Source organism: Mycteria americana, chromosome Z (genome assembly GCF_035582795.1).
Source record: "Mycteria americana isolate JAX WOST 10 ecotype Jacksonville Zoo and Gardens chromosome Z, USCA_MyAme_1.0, whole genome shotgun sequence".
Lineage (NCBI taxonomy): Eukaryota > Metazoa > Chordata > Aves > Ciconiiformes > Ciconiidae > Mycteria > Mycteria americana.
Genome location: NC_134396.1, coordinates 38651808 through 38669236, shown reverse-complemented (window position 1 = coordinate 38669236; position 17429 = coordinate 38651808). Strand labels below are relative to the sequence as shown.

The 17429-nt window shown below is 48.7% G+C and overlaps 1 protein-coding gene across 4 annotated transcripts in view; it reads left to right on the top strand.

Moving 5' to 3' along the window:
- The first annotated feature begins 1036 nt into the window (after positions 1–1036).
- PTCH1 (patched 1) overlaps positions 1037–17429 on the top strand; it is a 68224-nt gene continuing 51831 nt past the window's right edge. For 2 of the 4 annotated variants that reach the window (XM_075526484.1, XM_075526482.1), the window contains exons 1-2: positions 1037–2028; positions 3660–3852. In XM_075526484.1, coding sequence (XP_075382599.1) covers positions 1816–2028; positions 3660–3852 — 406 coding nt within the window. In that variant the 5' untranslated portion in view covers positions 1037–1815. Of the gene's footprint in view, positions 2029–3659; positions 3853–4365; positions 4447–17429 lie in introns of those variants that run through there. The other 2 variants (XM_075526483.1, XM_075526485.1) reach the window with 2 other exon arrangements.

Genomic DNA, 17429 nt, shown 5'->3' with positions numbered 1-17429 from the left:
CGGGCTTCCCGCTGCCTTCCGCGCCAGTCCGCCGGGGGGGGTCTGGCGGGGCGCGGAGCCTCCGCGGGGAGCCGCGCTGGGGGCCGGGGCGCGCAGCCCGCGGGGCTGGGGGGAATGCGCGCAGCTGTAAGGGCAGCGATTAATGGCCGATTCTCAATGAACAGAGACGGGGAGAAGCGGTGCCAAAAAAGTAAACAATCGCGTATAGTTCAAGAAGTGTTTAGCGCGGCCAGGCAGGCTGCGTTTCATGGACTTTTACACTAAAAACGTATTAAAATTGGCTTTCCTCAGGTTTCAGTTAAAGAATGAGCCCTAAGTTGAAACAGGCTAGCTACCGCGCGGCTTTAAATCCCTCAAGTGTTAAGTTTTCATTGTGTTTTTCTAACTGGACGGAGTGGTTTTCTTGCAAGGAACTAAGTCTCCTCTTTAGTTAAAAAAGAAAGAGAGAGGGAGAAAAATCTGGCACTTTCCACCGCAGTATCCACCACCCTGTCATTATTTCTGCAAGCCTGGGAATTCAGCTCGGACCTCCCAGTATTTGTTGCAGCTTGAGGCCAAGGTGCCTCTAAAAGGATTTTCTTTTAAGGGCTTTAGAAATCGTCTAACGCTGCGTTCCCCCCGTTTCTCGCTCTTTTTTAAAAGGGAAAAAATATATTGCTGTACGTCGATCGCGAGAAAGTTCCGCGCGTGTATTTGTCTGCAAGCATCCCGGACGGAAAAAAAAAAGGGAGACAACTTTCTTGAAAAGAAAACGAAGAAGAAAGGGGGGGGGGGGGAGGCATTCCTTAATGGAAGTATTGCATGCAAAGAAGGCTGGATCTCTTTAAGGCTCCCCCTGAAGCTGGAGATGCACACACAAGGGTTGCCGGCCTGGGTGGTCTCTCTACTTTGGTGAGCTGTTGCTAAGCAGCTAATAATAGTCATGTTTGCTGAGTAATTTCTGCCCTCCCCGAGCCAATCGCCTCGCAGAAACCCAAGCCATCTGACAGCCCCGGGGGCGGGCTTTCAGCTCTTTTTTTTTTTCCTCCCTCTCCCTCTCTCGCTCTCTCTCCTCTCTTACTCCCCCCCCACCCCCCACCCCTCCTCCTCTTTATCCAAATGGAGAGAGTCCTTTTTTTCTTCTTCATCTCATCTCTTGAGCCGAGGGGCTGCAGCTCGGTGCTGCCGCGCACACGCCGGGGGAGAGCGCCAGGCAGCCGGCCGCCCGCCGCCGCGGCGGGGCCGACCGCGGAGCCCCGCCGGCCCCGCGGCCCGCGGGAAGCACCCCGGCGCTGAGGCAGGATGGTGCAGCGCGGCGAGGCAGCGCAGCAGCAGCAGCAGCAGCAGCCGCCGCGGCCCGCCGCGCCGCCGCCGCGCCGCCGTCGCTGAGCGCCGCCGCGGACAGCGGCTTCCCGGAGGCAGCGGCGGCCGGAGGAGGCGATTTCAACGGGAGCGGAGGAAAGCGCGGCGGCGGCGGCGGCAGCCGGGGGGGCCCGGGGGTCGCGCCGGCCCGCCCGCCCGCCCTCGCCGGGCGCGGGGAGCGGCCGCCTGCAGCTCGGGGTCCGCGCGCGATGTGGCAATGGGAGGCGCGGGGAGCGACTCGGCCGGAGCGGCCGCGGCGGCAGCCGCCGCCCCGCGCCCCGCGTGAGGCGGCCGCGCCGCAGCAGCCCCAGCAGCAGCAGCGGCGGCGGCGGCGGCAGCCCCCGCAGCAGCAGCAGCCCGCGGCCCGCAGCGCCGCCAGCCCCCCGCGGCCCCGCCGCGCCCCCGGGCCCCCGGGCCCCGCCGCGGCGGCGGCAGCGCCAGCGGCAGCTCCCCCGTCCCGCCGGCGGCGGCAACATGGCCTCGGCCGGTAACGCGTCGGAACCGGAGACCAGCAGCAGCGCGGGCGGCGGCGGCGGCGGCGGCGGCCACCCCGGCCGGGCGGCGAGGAGCGGCGGCGGGAGGCGGCGGAGGACCGGAGGGAATCGGCGCGCCGCGGCGCCCGACCGGGAGTATCTGCAGCGGCCGAGCTACTGCGATGCGGCTTTCGCCTTGGAGCAGATCTCAAAGGTGCATTCAATCTCTCACTCTTTTTTCCAGAGATACGCGCTGGCGCTAGTGCTGTTTTTCGGCGGGGGAGGAGGGAGGTGGTGTGTTTTCTCGCGGGGGTGGAAGGAGGAGATGGAAATGAAACGGCCACCAATAAAATGCTGGGAAAAAGAGAGGGACGTCTGTGACTCTTCAGTGCGGGAGAGAGTGCCCTCCTTCCCTTCCTTCTCGCCTGTGCCTGCCCCGGTGCGTGCCTGCGCTGCGGAGCTCTCCTCTGTTAACAATTTCCCCAGACAGCCTCGGCTCGCTCCCGGCCTCCCCCCGGCCAGCCCCTGGCCCGCTCTCCCGCTCCCCCTCTCCCCCTCCGCTTCCTTTCCGCCTCGCCATCCCCTCGTAGCGCCCAGCGACCTCGGCAACACCCGCTCCCGGCCGGGACGGGGGAGAAAGCGGGCGGCCGCTTTCTTGGCCGAAGTTATGCTTTTGTGGAGGTCTCCGCCGAGCGCCGACACGGCGACTGCCCTCGGAGAGGGGGTCCCCCAGCAGAGAAAGCTTGCAGCGGCTTGCTTCCCCCGCGGTCGGAGGGGAAGCGAGGGCCGCAAACAAATCGCCCCCTTCGCTCGGCCGCGCAGGTCGCGCCGGTCCCCGCGGAGCGGCGGCGGTGGTGTTGGCGGGGAAGGGCTGGCGGTGCCGGGGCGCCCCGCAAGCCCGGCCCGGGCGGGGCGGAGGGACGGCCCCGGCCGCCAATCTCCGCCGGCCAAAAAATGTTCAAAGTAAACAACCTCGAGACGCTGCCTTGCTGCAGGGATGGTTTCACTTCAGGGAGCGGATTTCTAGGCTTTGTAAGAAGGGGAAAGGAGGAGGAAAAAAAAAAAATCCATGTGGCTGCCCTCTTCCGTTCACAAATATTGTCGTAACTTACAGATGGCTGCTCTACTTCCTAATTCAGATCACACAGCGTCTCCAAACTCTATGGGAATGAATTACTTCTGATCTTACAGCGCTGCTCACCACGTGGGTCCTGCCTCAGCACCAAACCCCTGCTAGGAGCTGGGAATGGGAGAAACGGCAGCAAGCTGCTACTGACTAGCTTTCTGTCACCACCGCCCCCCCCCCCCCCCCCCAGCCCTTCAGAGGCCCGAGGGGAACAGGAAAAGGGACTTTTTTTCTTTCTTACGGCTGTTGAGGTTCATCGGCGGTGGTTACTTCTGCCCTGGAGCCGCGGGTCTTGCCAGGGGGAAGGCTTTGCAGCCTGAGCTGCTGGCGGCGCCTGGGGCGGGCGAAGGGGCTTAGTGGGCAGCATGGGCGAGGGTGCAGGGGCCTGATGTGGTGGCGTCACCCCCGACCCGTGTGCGGGTCTGGGGCGAGGATGGCCACCAGCAGGTACATCTTTGGGCTGTGCGTGTGCCCAAGGGAGGCTGCCCGGCAGGGCCGTGGGGCGAGGGCCCTGCTGGAAGGATGCCCGCTGGAGCTGCTCGCGGTGCTCCGTCCATCCTTACTCCCAGGGACGCTGCGTGGGAATGCGCCCCGAGGGGCAGGAGCTGTCTTGCTCGCCGGAGGGCTGGGGGGCTCTCCCCGCCAGCCCCTGGGCGAGGAGGCGCGCGTCCGGCGGCCTGCCGCTGCCCCTCAACTACTGACCTCTTCTTGCCTTGCAGGGGAAGGCGACGGGACGGAGAGCGCCGCTGTGGCTGCGAGCAAAGTTTCAGAGACTGTTATTTAAACTGGGCTGTTACATTCAGAAAAACTGCGGGAAGTTTTTGGTTGTCGGCCTCCTGATATTCGGGGCTTTCGCTGTAGGATTAAGGGCAGCTAATCTCGAAACCAACGTGGAGGAGCTGTGGGTGGAAGGTAAGTCCCGGGTCCCCCTCTTTCTGCTGCCGCCCCTCCCCGCCCGGCCGCCCGGGTAAGGTCAGCCTGAGCGGCGGCGGCTGGACTGCGTGCGTGCGTGCGTACGGTTGTGCACAGGGGCCGCTCCGCATGCCGAGGCGGGCCTGCCGCCGGCGGGGGCCGGGCTGCCGGCGGGGACGCCGGCGCAGCGCGGGGCGGTTGGGCGGGCGGCTGTCGAGGCGGGCGGCGGGCCTTGGGCCGGGGCGCGCGGCCCCGGGCGGCGCGTACCACTTCCCCGCCCGCGGGGGGCCGCGGCGGCAGGCCGTGCGCTCTGCGGGGGGCGCCGGGCCAGGCCGGCCCCAGCCACCGCTCGCCCCCGCATCCGGCTCGTCTCCCCGGGCGGCAGGGCGGCGGGCGACGCGTCTCTGCTTCCCCGTCGGCGGTGAGAGGCGGCCGCGCCGCCGGGATGCGCCCCTCCGCCATTTTGGGAGTGCGTGCGCCCGCGGCGGGGGGAGGGGGCGGGCGGCGAGGAGCGCGGCGCGGCGGGGCGGGTGCCTGTGTGTGGTCCTGTTTTTTGGACAGCTTTCAACTGTGGGGGGGAGCGTTTGTCTCAAGGTAAAAAAAAAAAAAAAGGAAAAAAAATTAAAAAGAGGAGGGAGAGGACCAAAAAAAGAAAAAAAAAAAAAAAAGAAAGAAAGGCAGCCGAGGCGAAGCGGGGCCTGGCTGGCCGCGGCCGCCGGGAGCGGGGTGGCCGCGGGCAGTGCCCGGGGTGGGGGGCGCCTCCTCCAGGCCCAGCCCGAAGGCGCCGGCGTAGGGAGGCAGGCTTGGTAAAGGAGAGGAGCGGTACCGGGGGGCCGGGGCTTCGCGGACTGCCTTTCGAAACAGACACCCCCCCCACCCCGGACAAAAACACGGGGGGTGTGGGGTGAGCAGAGCGGTGTCGCCAGCGCCCCCCTCGCAGGCCCCGTGTGTCCCTCAGGGAGTGGGGCAGCCAGCCCGGGCGGGTTCCCCCGCTCTGAGAGGCACGGCTCCAGGCTGCCGGGGTTTTTGGTTTTGGTTTTTTGGTGTGGGTTTTTTTGTTTGTTTCTGTTTTTCTGGGGGAAAATACTATTTACTTAGCATCACATTCCCCCGTTAGCTGGGTTGACGTGAAAACAGAGTTCCTTGACTGCAGTAGTTATTCTGGGTTTATGTCAAAGTCGCTTGCAGCAGAATTTGGCTTATAAAAGTTAATATGGAGGGCTGCATAAATAATCATTACTAAATAGCTCTCTGTATGTGTGTATGTGGAAAAGCTAGTGCTGAGTGCAAACAAAGTTAGCGGCTGTTAGGAGGTGGTCTGTCCCGCCCTGTGGATGAATTAGAGCATATAGGACCAGATTCCATCCTTGCAGATGACAGCCATATTGGGGTCAGGATGAGGTTCACAGGTCATTTAGTGAGTATTGGTTTTTCTGTTTGGGGAAATAATGTGTTACCGACTGAACTTTTTTTGGTCCATGTAGTCCAGGAGCCCGAAATACAATGAGATCTGCTGCCAACAGCCCTGAGAAACAGAGCAGGCACTGCAGGATCCATAGGCAGAGATGTGCAGAGTCTTGTTCTTTCACTAGGTCCTTTGTGTCTTAAATACTAATGCAAATGATTTTGAACATCCTTTTTCTTCTCCACTTTTTTTTTTCCTAAGTCCTTGTGAGGTTGTTGTGGCAAAGTTTCTTTTGTCAATTTTTGCTCATGTGGGTTTTGTCTCTGCTTTTCTGTAAGTGTTTGGTAAATAATACGTGATTGCAGTTCCATCCAGCATGCTTCCCTGAGGTTTATTATCCTGATATTACTGGGGTTCACTTACTTGGAAGGGTGATCCCATCCCATTAATGCCATGTACTTTTTGTAGCCGTGTAATATCAAGAAACTGCTTGCTGACGATGCCTGTATGACTGGCCCAGCAGTAAAAATGCAATTCTCAAGGAAAAAATATGATTTGCAAAATAACCGCTTTGTTCAGTTGCTGCACTGACCTCTTCTCATGTCATTATTGCTTCGTGGAGGGGGGAGGGAGGAAAGTCCCTGGTATAAAATCTAGTTGAAATTGATCTCTGAGGTTTTTATGGCCAAGATGAATTCATAATGCAGCTGGTTGTACAGAGTTGACCTATGTAATATCACATCTATTGAGTTTAGTTTTCATGTCAGAATTAGATAATGTAAAAAATGTTTTAAAACTCTGCATTTAGAAACCCTTGCATTTCTAGGTTGCAAAAAAAGGCTAGCTGATTAAGATGAAATAAAATATTCTGGATTTCAGTTAGATTAACTTCTAGTCTTCCCGTTCTAGCACTATGTGACCATCTACACAAAAGAGCTTGCTAAAATGTGCTTTCTTGGTAGAGGCTCTGTAAATGTTCGGCTCATGAACCAGGATGTTACACAAATAAACCTAACAAATAGCAATCGCATATTTATGTTGCTAAGCTACAGACAGAACCACAGAGTGAGAATTTGAGATGCAACAGGTATAGAAAGAGATTGGAAAATGCTGTTCTTGCTATGCAGAAGTGGAAAGCAGTGACCAAACTCGTTTTTCTGCGCTTGTATGCACCTGGTCCTAACAGCTTTAAAGTACACTCCATGGAGGTTATTATACTAAGGGTCCCTTTAGATCAAGGTTTCTTTTAGTAGAAGCAGTGGCTGAATTGCCCTGTTTATTAAAACAGCTGTCTTATTTTTGCCTTTAATTTTGTTTACCAAGAGTTTGAATCAACTGGGCAATGTTGGTCAAATATGGTAGATTACTTGAAATATATTTCAAGTAATAGTTTTGATTTGCTACTGAAACTTTTTACAGTTATTACTGCTAAATAAATTGGCAGTATTTACATAAAGAGACTGGTTTTATATGGTGTATTTCTGAATACCATGGAGCATTGAACATAATACAGCACTGAAGTTTGCTGGAAGTAAACGATTGCTTTAAAACCATAACACAATTAATTAAAAATAGTGAAGTGAAGTTTGAATGAGTTTTAAGACCATGAACATTCCAAGATAAATGGTTAGTAGTCTGGGCCTGAAGCTATTATGGCTGAAATATTTACATAAGAAGTTTAGAAACCCACCTGGTAGGCAAACTTTCAAAGAGAGAAAAACAGATCTCCAAAACATCATTCTTTCAGTTTTCCTGTAGTAGTCTTCCTCCTTCAGAATTTGTGCCAGCACTCTTGGCCTTCTGTGAGCCTCCTGATACCAAAGTGGCTTTCTTCTCAGATTGTTTCTTGGCACTAAGTGTTGTAGAGTAGCTTTTTTTTTATTTTTTTAATTTTTTTTTTAAACACAATCCTTCTCTGGCTGCTGTTCAGAGCAATTCAGTTATTACTGTGTGCCCCACAGTATGCTCTCAATCTGTGCTCCTGTCTTGTAGTCTGCCTCTCTGGCGTCTTTGACTGGGACACATACCTGTTTCCCCTCAGGCCATCAGCAGATCTGTCATCCCCGTGTGCATACCTTGCTACTGGAGAAGGCTTGTTTTAGTTTCTCAGGCAAACAAATTCTGGACTGGCATTTTAATGGCAGTTCTCTTATCCACAGCCATTCAGCTTTAGTTGAACTGTTATATGTGGGTGTCCATGCATACTGGAGTTGTGGAGACTGTTTAGCATCTTTATACATCGTATGCCCTTGAGAGAACAAAAAGGGCTTTGCATTGATTTCCTCTGTGACTGAATTTTGTGAAACACAGATGTGCTTTTAGAAACATCCATTCATAACTAGAAAGTACTCTGGATGGAAAAGAAATCATGCCCATAACTGGTTATGTTTTCTGCTACCACTCTTAATAGGCACTCTAAGACCCTGTGTGTGAACAGCAGTCACACATGTAAATTCACAGCATCTGCTTCTGAAAGAACGTAGTTTTGTGGCTCCAGAGAAGGTTCTGTTAAGTGGAGCTTGAAATTTGGCTACTGCAGTGCCTTGAATGGCGTTAATTGGAGCAGCTCATAAGGGGAGAGATGGTCTAGTCTTGTTCCTTGATACTTCATTTCATGTCACCATGCATGGCCTTGGGATTTTTTTCCCCTCACTTTCTTCATTACTTTTTTTGTCTCGAAGAAGTTGAAGATCATGGTGTTCTTTCCTTCCTTTCTTGCTTTCTGCATTTTCTGCACTAGCTCTAGCTCGGTCGAACCTTTCCTTCTGTAAGCAGCCCTCTTCACAAAGCTAACAAAGCTCTAACATGCAGAGCCCCTTCTTTAAGCTGGTTTGATGGAAGAGGGTGAGTGATACAGGTAGGGTAGGACAGCCTCCCGGGAAAACAAAATGCTTCGGTAGCCACATAGTTCAGCTTTGGTACTTGGAACAAAGTGAGTGTGTTCTAATTGTAAGTGAATTAGGACTGAGCGTGTATGGCAGGAACTGTAAGTGAAGATTTGAGCAATATGTAATATTGTTTCCTTTCACTCTAAAGGGGCAAAAATCAAGCTACTGTAGTGTTTATGGCTGACCCATCTTAAAATACATTGATCTACCCGTGCAACATAAGAATGAGGTGAAAATGAGGAAAGCGTGTGAGTGATGCAGGAACCAGTATTATTTCCAAAGATTCTCAGTTTGCTTAACCCAGCAAGATCAACTGCAGGTGGAGAGGAAACTTATTCTTAAGTTTTGCCTAAGGCATCAGTTAACTTTACGCTAAGTATTCTTTGGAGGAACAAAAGAGAATAGTAAAGGAACAGATCTCTGTGAATTTGTTGTTTCAAGGAGACAGATTTATGTGAGTGGGCTGGACTAACATGTTTGGGTTGAATACAGTTAGCACGAATTGACCCAGTCAGGTATAATTCAGTTCTCCCACGAACATGCACATTTGCGCGCAGCAGTGGAGTAGTACTGTCCTAGATGTGCTTGCAGCTGCATCACCATGTCGACACAGAGTAGATGGAAGAAGAGCAGAAGTAACTCTGCTGGTGAACCTGAGGTAGGGTGTTGGTAGGCACTGTGACAGTCCGGGGGGGTGTCTCTGATCACATCACCAAATCCATTGGTTTCGTATGGATCAGGTGATGTAAGAGATTACTTTCCTCTGAATACTGTCTTGCACTGTGTTGTGTCCCTCAGTGTGTATTGCAAGTTCATTGAAAGGCATTTATCTGGAAAATTTCCAAGTCCACTGTTTTGTTTGAATTAAGTATGGTTATTTATTATGTGGGTTCTCAAATGAGAAAGTAGTGGTGATGTTTCCTCATGATGGCTGAAGGATGGTCATCTGGGCAACATGCCCTTTTTGATGTTTACTGGTCAAAATGGAAGAGTATTTCAGTCCATGCTTCTGTTTTGAAAAGTAACAACAAATTCTAATATTTAAGCTTTATGTTTGTGGATAAAAACATCAGGACAGTGGGTGTTACATTCCTGTGAAGTTGAACTCCCTCTGTTTCCATATATTGAAAGTTGTTAAGAAAAGATGTTTAAAGGTTTTAGTTTTATGGATGTTTTACTGTCATCTTTCAAGGGCCTGCTATTAAATTAAAAATCACTGGGGGTCTCTGTTAAGTTCCGTCTTGACAGGTGTCCACATCACTGCTCAGAGTTGGTGCTCGTTGCTGAAAAGCTCATACATCCAAAAAAAAGCAGTTTTAGTGTGTTTAAAATCCCTCTTTCATCTCTAAGAGTTTTAATGAAGGTATTCCGTGTGACCATTCTTTGGTCATTGAGAAGGTAAAGGGTGAGATCATGAACTTATTGAATGTAGTGGCAGAACTTGGAATGACTTCAGCATAGTCAGGCCTTTACCCATGTACAAAGCTGCAGCAGACCTAAGAGCATGCCACTGCTCTGCCTCTTCTGGGAAGGGCACGAGGAGGATCTCCTCCTGTAGAATTGGCACCTCTCTAAGCTGTAAGTGCATGGTTGCATGGTTCCTTCTGCCTTTGAGACTTTAGAGGCATTTAATTTACTCAAGGCTGCAGAAAATTAATCTTCACTATTATTTCCAAACCTAACATGCTGTCGCCAATGTCTGTGCCAGAATGTGCCCTACAGGTCCTTGTTTGGAAGGGTCTGTTTCCTTCTCTGTTGAAACGTGTATTTAAACAGGGCAGTGCCTTGGCTGCACCATCCCCCTCTTCCTCTCTTCTGAGCTTTGAGTGTCATCTTGCACTCTGGGGATTTTGCTGCTTATGAACAGGGTGTGAAGGCATTTCTGTAGTTCCGAAGAGCGCAGAGATTTCGGTACAAAACTCCTGGAGTGAAATAGAACAGTTGAAAGCAACAACTGCTTTATCGTTGGTCCCCATGCCACTGCTGCTGAGCAGGAACAGGGGGAATGTAGGTAAGCAGTAGAGCTAGCTCTGCTGTAGGGCTGGCTGCTGCTGGAGTTGTGGTGCTATGTGGAGGTGGTGGTGAGTAGTTTGAGGTCTACTACCAGCTCCTGTTACCTGCTAAGTGGACTGTCCTTTTTTTGTAGAGAACGGGTGTTCCTTTCTCATTATTTCTCAGCAGACGCTGGGTTCAGACAGGAGTGAACTCTAAAAGCCATGGGTACTCAAACTTGCTTTCAACAGAGAATGCATTAAGGAACGCTCTAGCTCCTCACCCTGACTCCATCTATTTTCATGATTTATTTTTTCCGTGGGAGGAGATGGTCCAAGCCCTGTTATTAAATAGTGTTTGTGGTGGTTCCCCAGAAAGTAGTAACACGACATAGTGTATGCATGTAACAGTTCTTGACCGCTCAACAAATTTAAAGGCTGTTACATGCAAGTGGATGTTTCAGTTACACATAACTGTTAGGAGGCTCCAAAATATGACAGCTTCCAGATGTATGAACTGACTGATCCCTTTGTTTAGATTATGCACCACAGCTGATGCCTAGATTAGTGCTGGCTGGACAAAGCTATGGGAGATTTGTCTGGTTTCCACAATGCCATGTTTATATTTCATTTGGATTTCTCCTTCAAAGCTGACCTCCCTATGACCTGTTGGAGCTGTGTCCACTAGGATGCTAGTTTGAATGTGTCTGCAACTGCTTTCCTTTTGGTGTCTAATGGAACATGTTCTTACTTTGACACTCACGGACTTTTATGTACAGTCCTTTTAACAGTGAATTACATGCTTCAACCTATGAGCACTCAGGTAAAACCATGCTTGTAAAGTTTCCTGCCCCACAGCTAGCTTTTTAAGAATATTCTGATTGGTTAGAACAGCATTTTGGTTATAGGCCTTGTGGGGCTGTTCTTTGTCAGGCATTTTCTCCTGTCTATAGAATAAAGTTCAGTCTTCCAGCCTTTGCACAGTGCTCTTTCTCTCCACAGATGGTGTGAATATACATGGTTCTAGCTGCTCTTTTTGGAGTTCAGCAGGAGCTGGATTGCAGAATTTTACCAAGAAGTTCGTTCTTCTTTGTGTCTACTGTATAGTTACATATATTTTCTCAATCGTCCTATTTATCTTCAGTATGCCTTTGGTTCTTTTCATTTCTCTAATCTCTCCTGCCTTGTATTATGCAGGAGGTCTTTCCCCATTCGTGTTTGTGAGTTACTCTGCCTGGGAAAACCCGAAGAAATCGGCAAAATTCCGTAGGGGCTAAGTGACAGTTCTACAACAAGAAGTGTATTCCCCTGTCAGAGTTCAGAAAGATAAAGAAACACAACTTTAATTATTACTTTTAGAAACTGTATGGGTTTCTACTCTTGATGCTTTACTGGGGCAACAGATTCCCAAGATGGTGCCTCATGACAGAAAACTCGGCGCTTTGAAGTATGATTTCTGCAATGAAAATGCATACTATCTTATAATGGCTACTTTATTTCTGTGCCCATGGATCAAGGAGAACGGGAGAATGTTTTGCTCGTCTTTTGCATGATCTGTGCTATTTTATTATCCACTTACAGTGTGCTAAATATGACCAATGAATAACCGGATACAATAAGCTATGTTCATCCTTGCTGCTAATTGAGTGACTTTGACTTGGAATAATTTTTCATTGTACTAGAAATAGATGGAGTGGAGTTGCAAGGAGTAACTTTGAATTCAGAATTTAAAAATAAAATCTATTTTTCTTAATTCCTTTTTTGCTGTGTAAACTTACCTTAATATCTGTAAATACAGTTTACTTGCTATTGTTTTTTCTGTTATTTTCATTCAGTATCACCTTAGTTGCTATAAACATCCTGAATTTGGCAGAAGTAGTAGTTTCGTGAGGTAAAAAGCCCTTTATGGAAACTGCTGACCATACAGACGTTTTGATGTATGGAGAATTTTAATTTTGGTTTTTAGAATGAATGTCTCGGCTTTAACTTCTGCTTGGTTTTGGAAAACTTAGTTATTTCAGTCCTTGAGCAAAATATATAAGAGGTAAGGGAATGAGCAGAACCATAACCTGACTCTTTCTGCAAAGGTGCTGCTCCTTTAGAGAATTGTACTGAACTTAATTCCAGCTTCAAATATACAAGTAATCATTGTATATTCGAAACATCTGTATTTTGCTCATGTGCAAGAAAAAGCTGATATTTTTAAGGCACATGTGCAGTGTTGTACACCCATATACCTGAAGCTGGAACTGAGCCCTTAAACTGTAATACAGTCTTCATTTACTAACAGTAAGATAAATTAAAAGAAACAGCCTTCTCTTGTTTAGCAGTCTGATGCATTTCTGCTTTTCAGTCAGTAACCAAAAGCTAAGTGCAACAAACTAGAAATGAGCACTGTTAAGTCAAGTTGTGTGATTTTTTTCCCCCCCTTAAATCATTGCTTAAGGGCTTCTGGCCCCTAGCTCAGGAATCCTGCCCAAAAATGCCAGATGTATTACACAGTCAAGTATTGCAATGTAAATAGTGTTCTGTGCCATGAGAGCAGGGTGGTCCATCTCCTAGTTTAAAAAAAAAAATAGAAGAAAAGGGAAAAATCCACACGCGCTGAAATAAGCACAGTAGTTGTAGTGTTATTTGTGTTTTTGGCTGCACAATCAGTATTTTGGAGCTGAAAGAACACAGATAAATTAGTGCTTTGGACTGACAGATAATAATAACTGAAACTGAGATGCTAGAAAGCGAGATGTGTCTTGGCTGAGGCTGCTTAATTTAGTCAAACAGGCATGTAATAAGTAAAATATTAAAGTAAAGGCCATTGCTGACAGGCAAAACCTGTTACTTTACCTTATTGTGAACAGCAGTCTCGTGCACATGGAAGCAGGGTGGACAAAGGATGGGAAGTAGGGAAGGCAGAGGCATAGGGTTCTTCTCGACCTCATGCTGTGTAATGGAAAGACTGGGTGTTTTACTGTACCTTCTGAGTATAAACATTGCTGAGCTGTTCTTGGTTTTAATTAAATACCTGTTGCTGTATATTAGCAATGACTTACCTTCCCAGTGTGCTTATCTTCTTCAGATGTGGTAGTGGGTATGGGAGGTTTATTTGCACATTTTTCCATTTTGTGTATGAACATGTCATTTCATAACATTTAAAACTAGTTGAAAGGAGATTCCACAAATGTGATCTGAAAGGAAATTGCCAAGGGTGATGCAGTAATCAGATTTACGTTTGGGTTATCTGACAAATCTGTGAATTGCCATAGCTTCCTTGGGTGTGTGCAGAGGGGAAAGGGGTTATAGGAACTTGTTTGTATATGATAAACTGTATTTAAATAGCTCCAGGAATGTAATCCCAATGCAGATCTCAGTGTAATCTCCTCAGTGAGATACTCAGAAGAAAAATAAGCTTTAGGAACTCATTTAAACCTCTCCCTTCCTGCTGACACTATGATAGCGTTAAGAAAAAACCAAAACCTGTCCATTACAACTTTAATTTTTCTTCCTAAGTTACCTTTTCTGTAATGGTAAAAAAAGTATACAGATACTTAAAGAAGATACTTTCTTGCACCAGTTTTCCGGGAAAGTGTTGCCTGTGCATTTATCTTACTTGCCTCTCGACATGGGCCTGATTCTGATTTCATTTACACCAGTCTTACTCTACTGACTTCCTGAGGGCTTCCCCATACTCAGAAAAGAAGCCCTTGCTGTTTAGAAGCTGATGCTGTTTAAGTGGTAGATCATAGAAAATATGATATTCTAGTGCAAATTATTAAGATCGGGAAACAAAACTGAAACATGTTTAGTATGACTTCCAACTGTAGATAAAAGCTAGCAACTTGAGAGAATTGTGATCAGGTGTAAACATCTATTAACTGCTCTTTCTAGAGATTTGGGGAAATAGGATGACCTTTTTTATTCTTTTTTTCTTTTTTTTCTCTCTTTTTTTTTTTTTTTAAATAGGCTACAGTTTCACATGGCTTGCAAAAGAAATCTTTCTCCCTTTTTGTTTCCCACACCAATTGATTTATCATTTTGCTTGCAAGCAGACTTAGAATGTTAGGGCAGGAACACACTCACTTTTTTCTCGTAACTTTTTTGTTGCGGACCGAAACCAGTTGACTTGAATAAATTTTTCTGTGGTCTGAATGAAGCCAGCAACGTGGAAAAATCTTGCCATTCAGAGCCGTCTGAATGTACATTTCAGCCACACAGTAAGCTGTATTGGTAGGCAGTGGACTGCTAAATACAACCATTTTTCGCAGCAGAGAGTTAGACAGGTGATTAGCATAATTAGCACAGAGTAGGCTATACATATGGTAATGTTAAGTGTGTAAATGCCAGCTGCGGTGTAAAATTTATGTCAGGGGTCGACAGGGCTGTGCGAAAGTATTGTGTTACAGCTGCAGGTCAAAGCCTCCATTGCTTTACCCCCTTTTCTCTTGTTGGTGAATGCGCTAAACAGAAGAGAAAGACGGACAGAAATATAACAGATAAGGCTTTGATTGAACAGCCTGGTTCTGTGCGAGAGGGACTGCTCTTAAAAAAAAAACCCCAAAACCAAAAAACTACATGCACACACACGCAAAACAAAAGTCCCCCTCTTTCACTATAGATTTTATTTTGCATCATGCCGACTACAGAAGTGTTGCTGTCTTTGAGCAATGTCATTATGATGGGGTGAGGGGAATCTTTGGGGGGGAAGTACGAGATTGGTAATTATGCTTTAAGGAGCAAAACCAAACGAACAGTTTTAATTCACCTTCTCCTTTCTGCATTCCAACCCACTTTTTTTTTTTTTTTTTAAATGTCTCTGTTACTTACTGCACTTAGGGGGCTCAGAATTAAATAGTCTTGAAGGTGACAGCATTATGTGTAATAAAATCTCAACAGTGCAGCAATCTTCAAGCTGCATGACTGGTTTTAGACTAAGTGCCAAAAGTTCCTCTGTGGTTTTGTGTGTGGGTTGCTACACTTATTCCCCAGGTTCCTCCCACCTCCTAAACCGCTAAATTCTTTATAAATTAAAAATGACTAATACGGGTTTCTTGTTTTAAAGGAGCACAGCGTCGAAGGGTACACATCTTTTTAAACAGCTGATGGGGAAATCTGTAAATCTCTTTGTTGCAGTAAACTGTTCATTCATATATTTCACTTGCAATTTTTTTCCCCTTTTGTGTTTTTTGTAGTCGGCTGTGCGGAGTGGTGGTGTTGACAGAATATAGTTCACACCACGCTGACCTTGTGATGAAACTTCCTCACGGCCGCAGGGGGTCCTTATGCATCGGCCCCTAATCCCGCTAATCCCGCTCGCAACAAAATCATGAAAGTGGCTCCCAGCGATGTGAGTTGCCCTGCACGGATGCGGCGGGAAGGAGCGGCGCTGGAAACGCACCAGCGCGGCGGCGTGCCGCCCCTCGGGGCCGGCGGCTGCCGTCGTGCGCGGCCCCGCGCAGGGGCCGCTGCGGGGAGGGAGCGGCCCGCCGCGCCGCGCTGCCTGCGCTGCCTGCGCTCGGCGCCGGGGGCGAGGCCGGCCGCGGGAAGGGGGTCCCGCTGCGCCCGGGGCTGCAGGCGCTGGCGGGGAGCGCCGCCGGCAGCGGCGGCCTCTGCGGGCGGGCGTGAGGAGGTGCCGGCTGCCGGGCGGCGCGGTCTGCGCGGCCCTGCCGTGGGCCTGCGTGCCCGCGACGGCTGCGGCAGGGGCGTGTCTCCGCCGGTCCTACAGCTCCTAGCGGTTGCGCGTCCAAAGGGAGAATAGACCGTTGTTGTAGTCCGGTGGGTTTGGTAGTGCCGTGAAGTCACCCGCGTGATCGGACTAGCCGACAGTAGAAGATAAAGGTGGTGTTGTGGGCTGCGTTTGGTCATTTGCTTAACTTTCTTTCCCGGCCCTTTCTGCTTCAGAAGAAACTTGGCCATATGGTCACGCTCTCAGAGTATCTGACAGGAATCTCCGATTGCATCCTGCACAAAATGAAATGCGCTCTTTACTGCTCGGTGTGAATAGCAAGCAACCTATGAAAAATGGGCCTCCTGACAGAAGCAGCACTGTCTTGGGAGCTGGTGGCCAGTAAGAAATATCGAGGTGGGGGGAGCCGTGACAGGCAGCAGGTTCGGTGCTGGGGGGAGTGCTGACCTGACCTGATTGTGTCCAGCAGTGAGAGCAGTTCTGCTTCAGTGCAAAGCCATTCAGAAGGAAGCTGCTTAGGCAACAACAGATGGTACAGCAAGCAGCTGGTAGGGAATACTTGAAAGAAACTGTACCCTGTTTCATAACGTGTTCATTCCTTTCATTTTTCTATATGTTAGTTTTGCCATCTCCTAAAAGCACTGCTTAGGAAGCAGTATCCCCTAAAAGGTTCCGGATGCAGAGTTTTTTTCATTGCTGTTTGCTGCTCCTTTAAAAAAATTGCATTCAAATTTTGTGCTACTCCATGTACAGATGAAATTTGTGCTATCCCAGGAGTACAGATGAAAAGACTTAAAAATGCTGCTTTTAACCACACAGGAAAACAATTACATATTTGAGGAAAGGGCACTGAGAGGTTAAATGAAAAGTTGGGCCTAGAGGAAAGCTGACTGCTGTGGAACAACACAGCAAATTGTTTTTAACATATTACCCAGCAGAAGCTCTTATTCAAGTTAAAGTAACTTAAAACAATTACATTCAGCTGTTTTGAAATCCTTGGGTTTAGACCTTGAAGCCCCTTACATACCCTTCTCAGCAGAACTCCTGGAAACTTAGTCACTTTCATGTACAATTGAGGATTTTGGCCTGTTACGAAGTGTGCTCAAATGTTTTCTTAAATTACTGAAAAATAAAAATTCAGCTTTGCCCCTCAGCGGGTGTAAACTGTTACATGACCGTAAACTGTTGGAGAGTCGCAATAATCTGTGTTAGCTGCCTGTCCTCACTGCAGGCCGTCTCCCTGATTTCTAGGAGGAAGCAGAGTCCAGAGTCCTTTATTCCTTTGCTACTTCAGCCAGAAAATTTGGTAGTTGGGTTTCTCCACCAAAAGCTGTGGCTTAGCTCTGACTTGACGGGACCATGTCTTTGGAAGAAAGGACAGTTCGCTCTCCATGCCCATTCATTCCTCAGTCTCTTTGTTGGGATGGTCAACAAGGATGCCAATTGTGATGGTGGTTTTCTATAATATGGACACCTGCCCACTAGGAAATGGACTGAGACCACCAACTCATTTCACATAAGCTAGCAAACAGCTGTCAGATGGTAAACAACTTGTGGTCACTATTGTTCCTGGCTGGATTAGAACCAGTGACCCAGAGGTGAACAGCTCATAT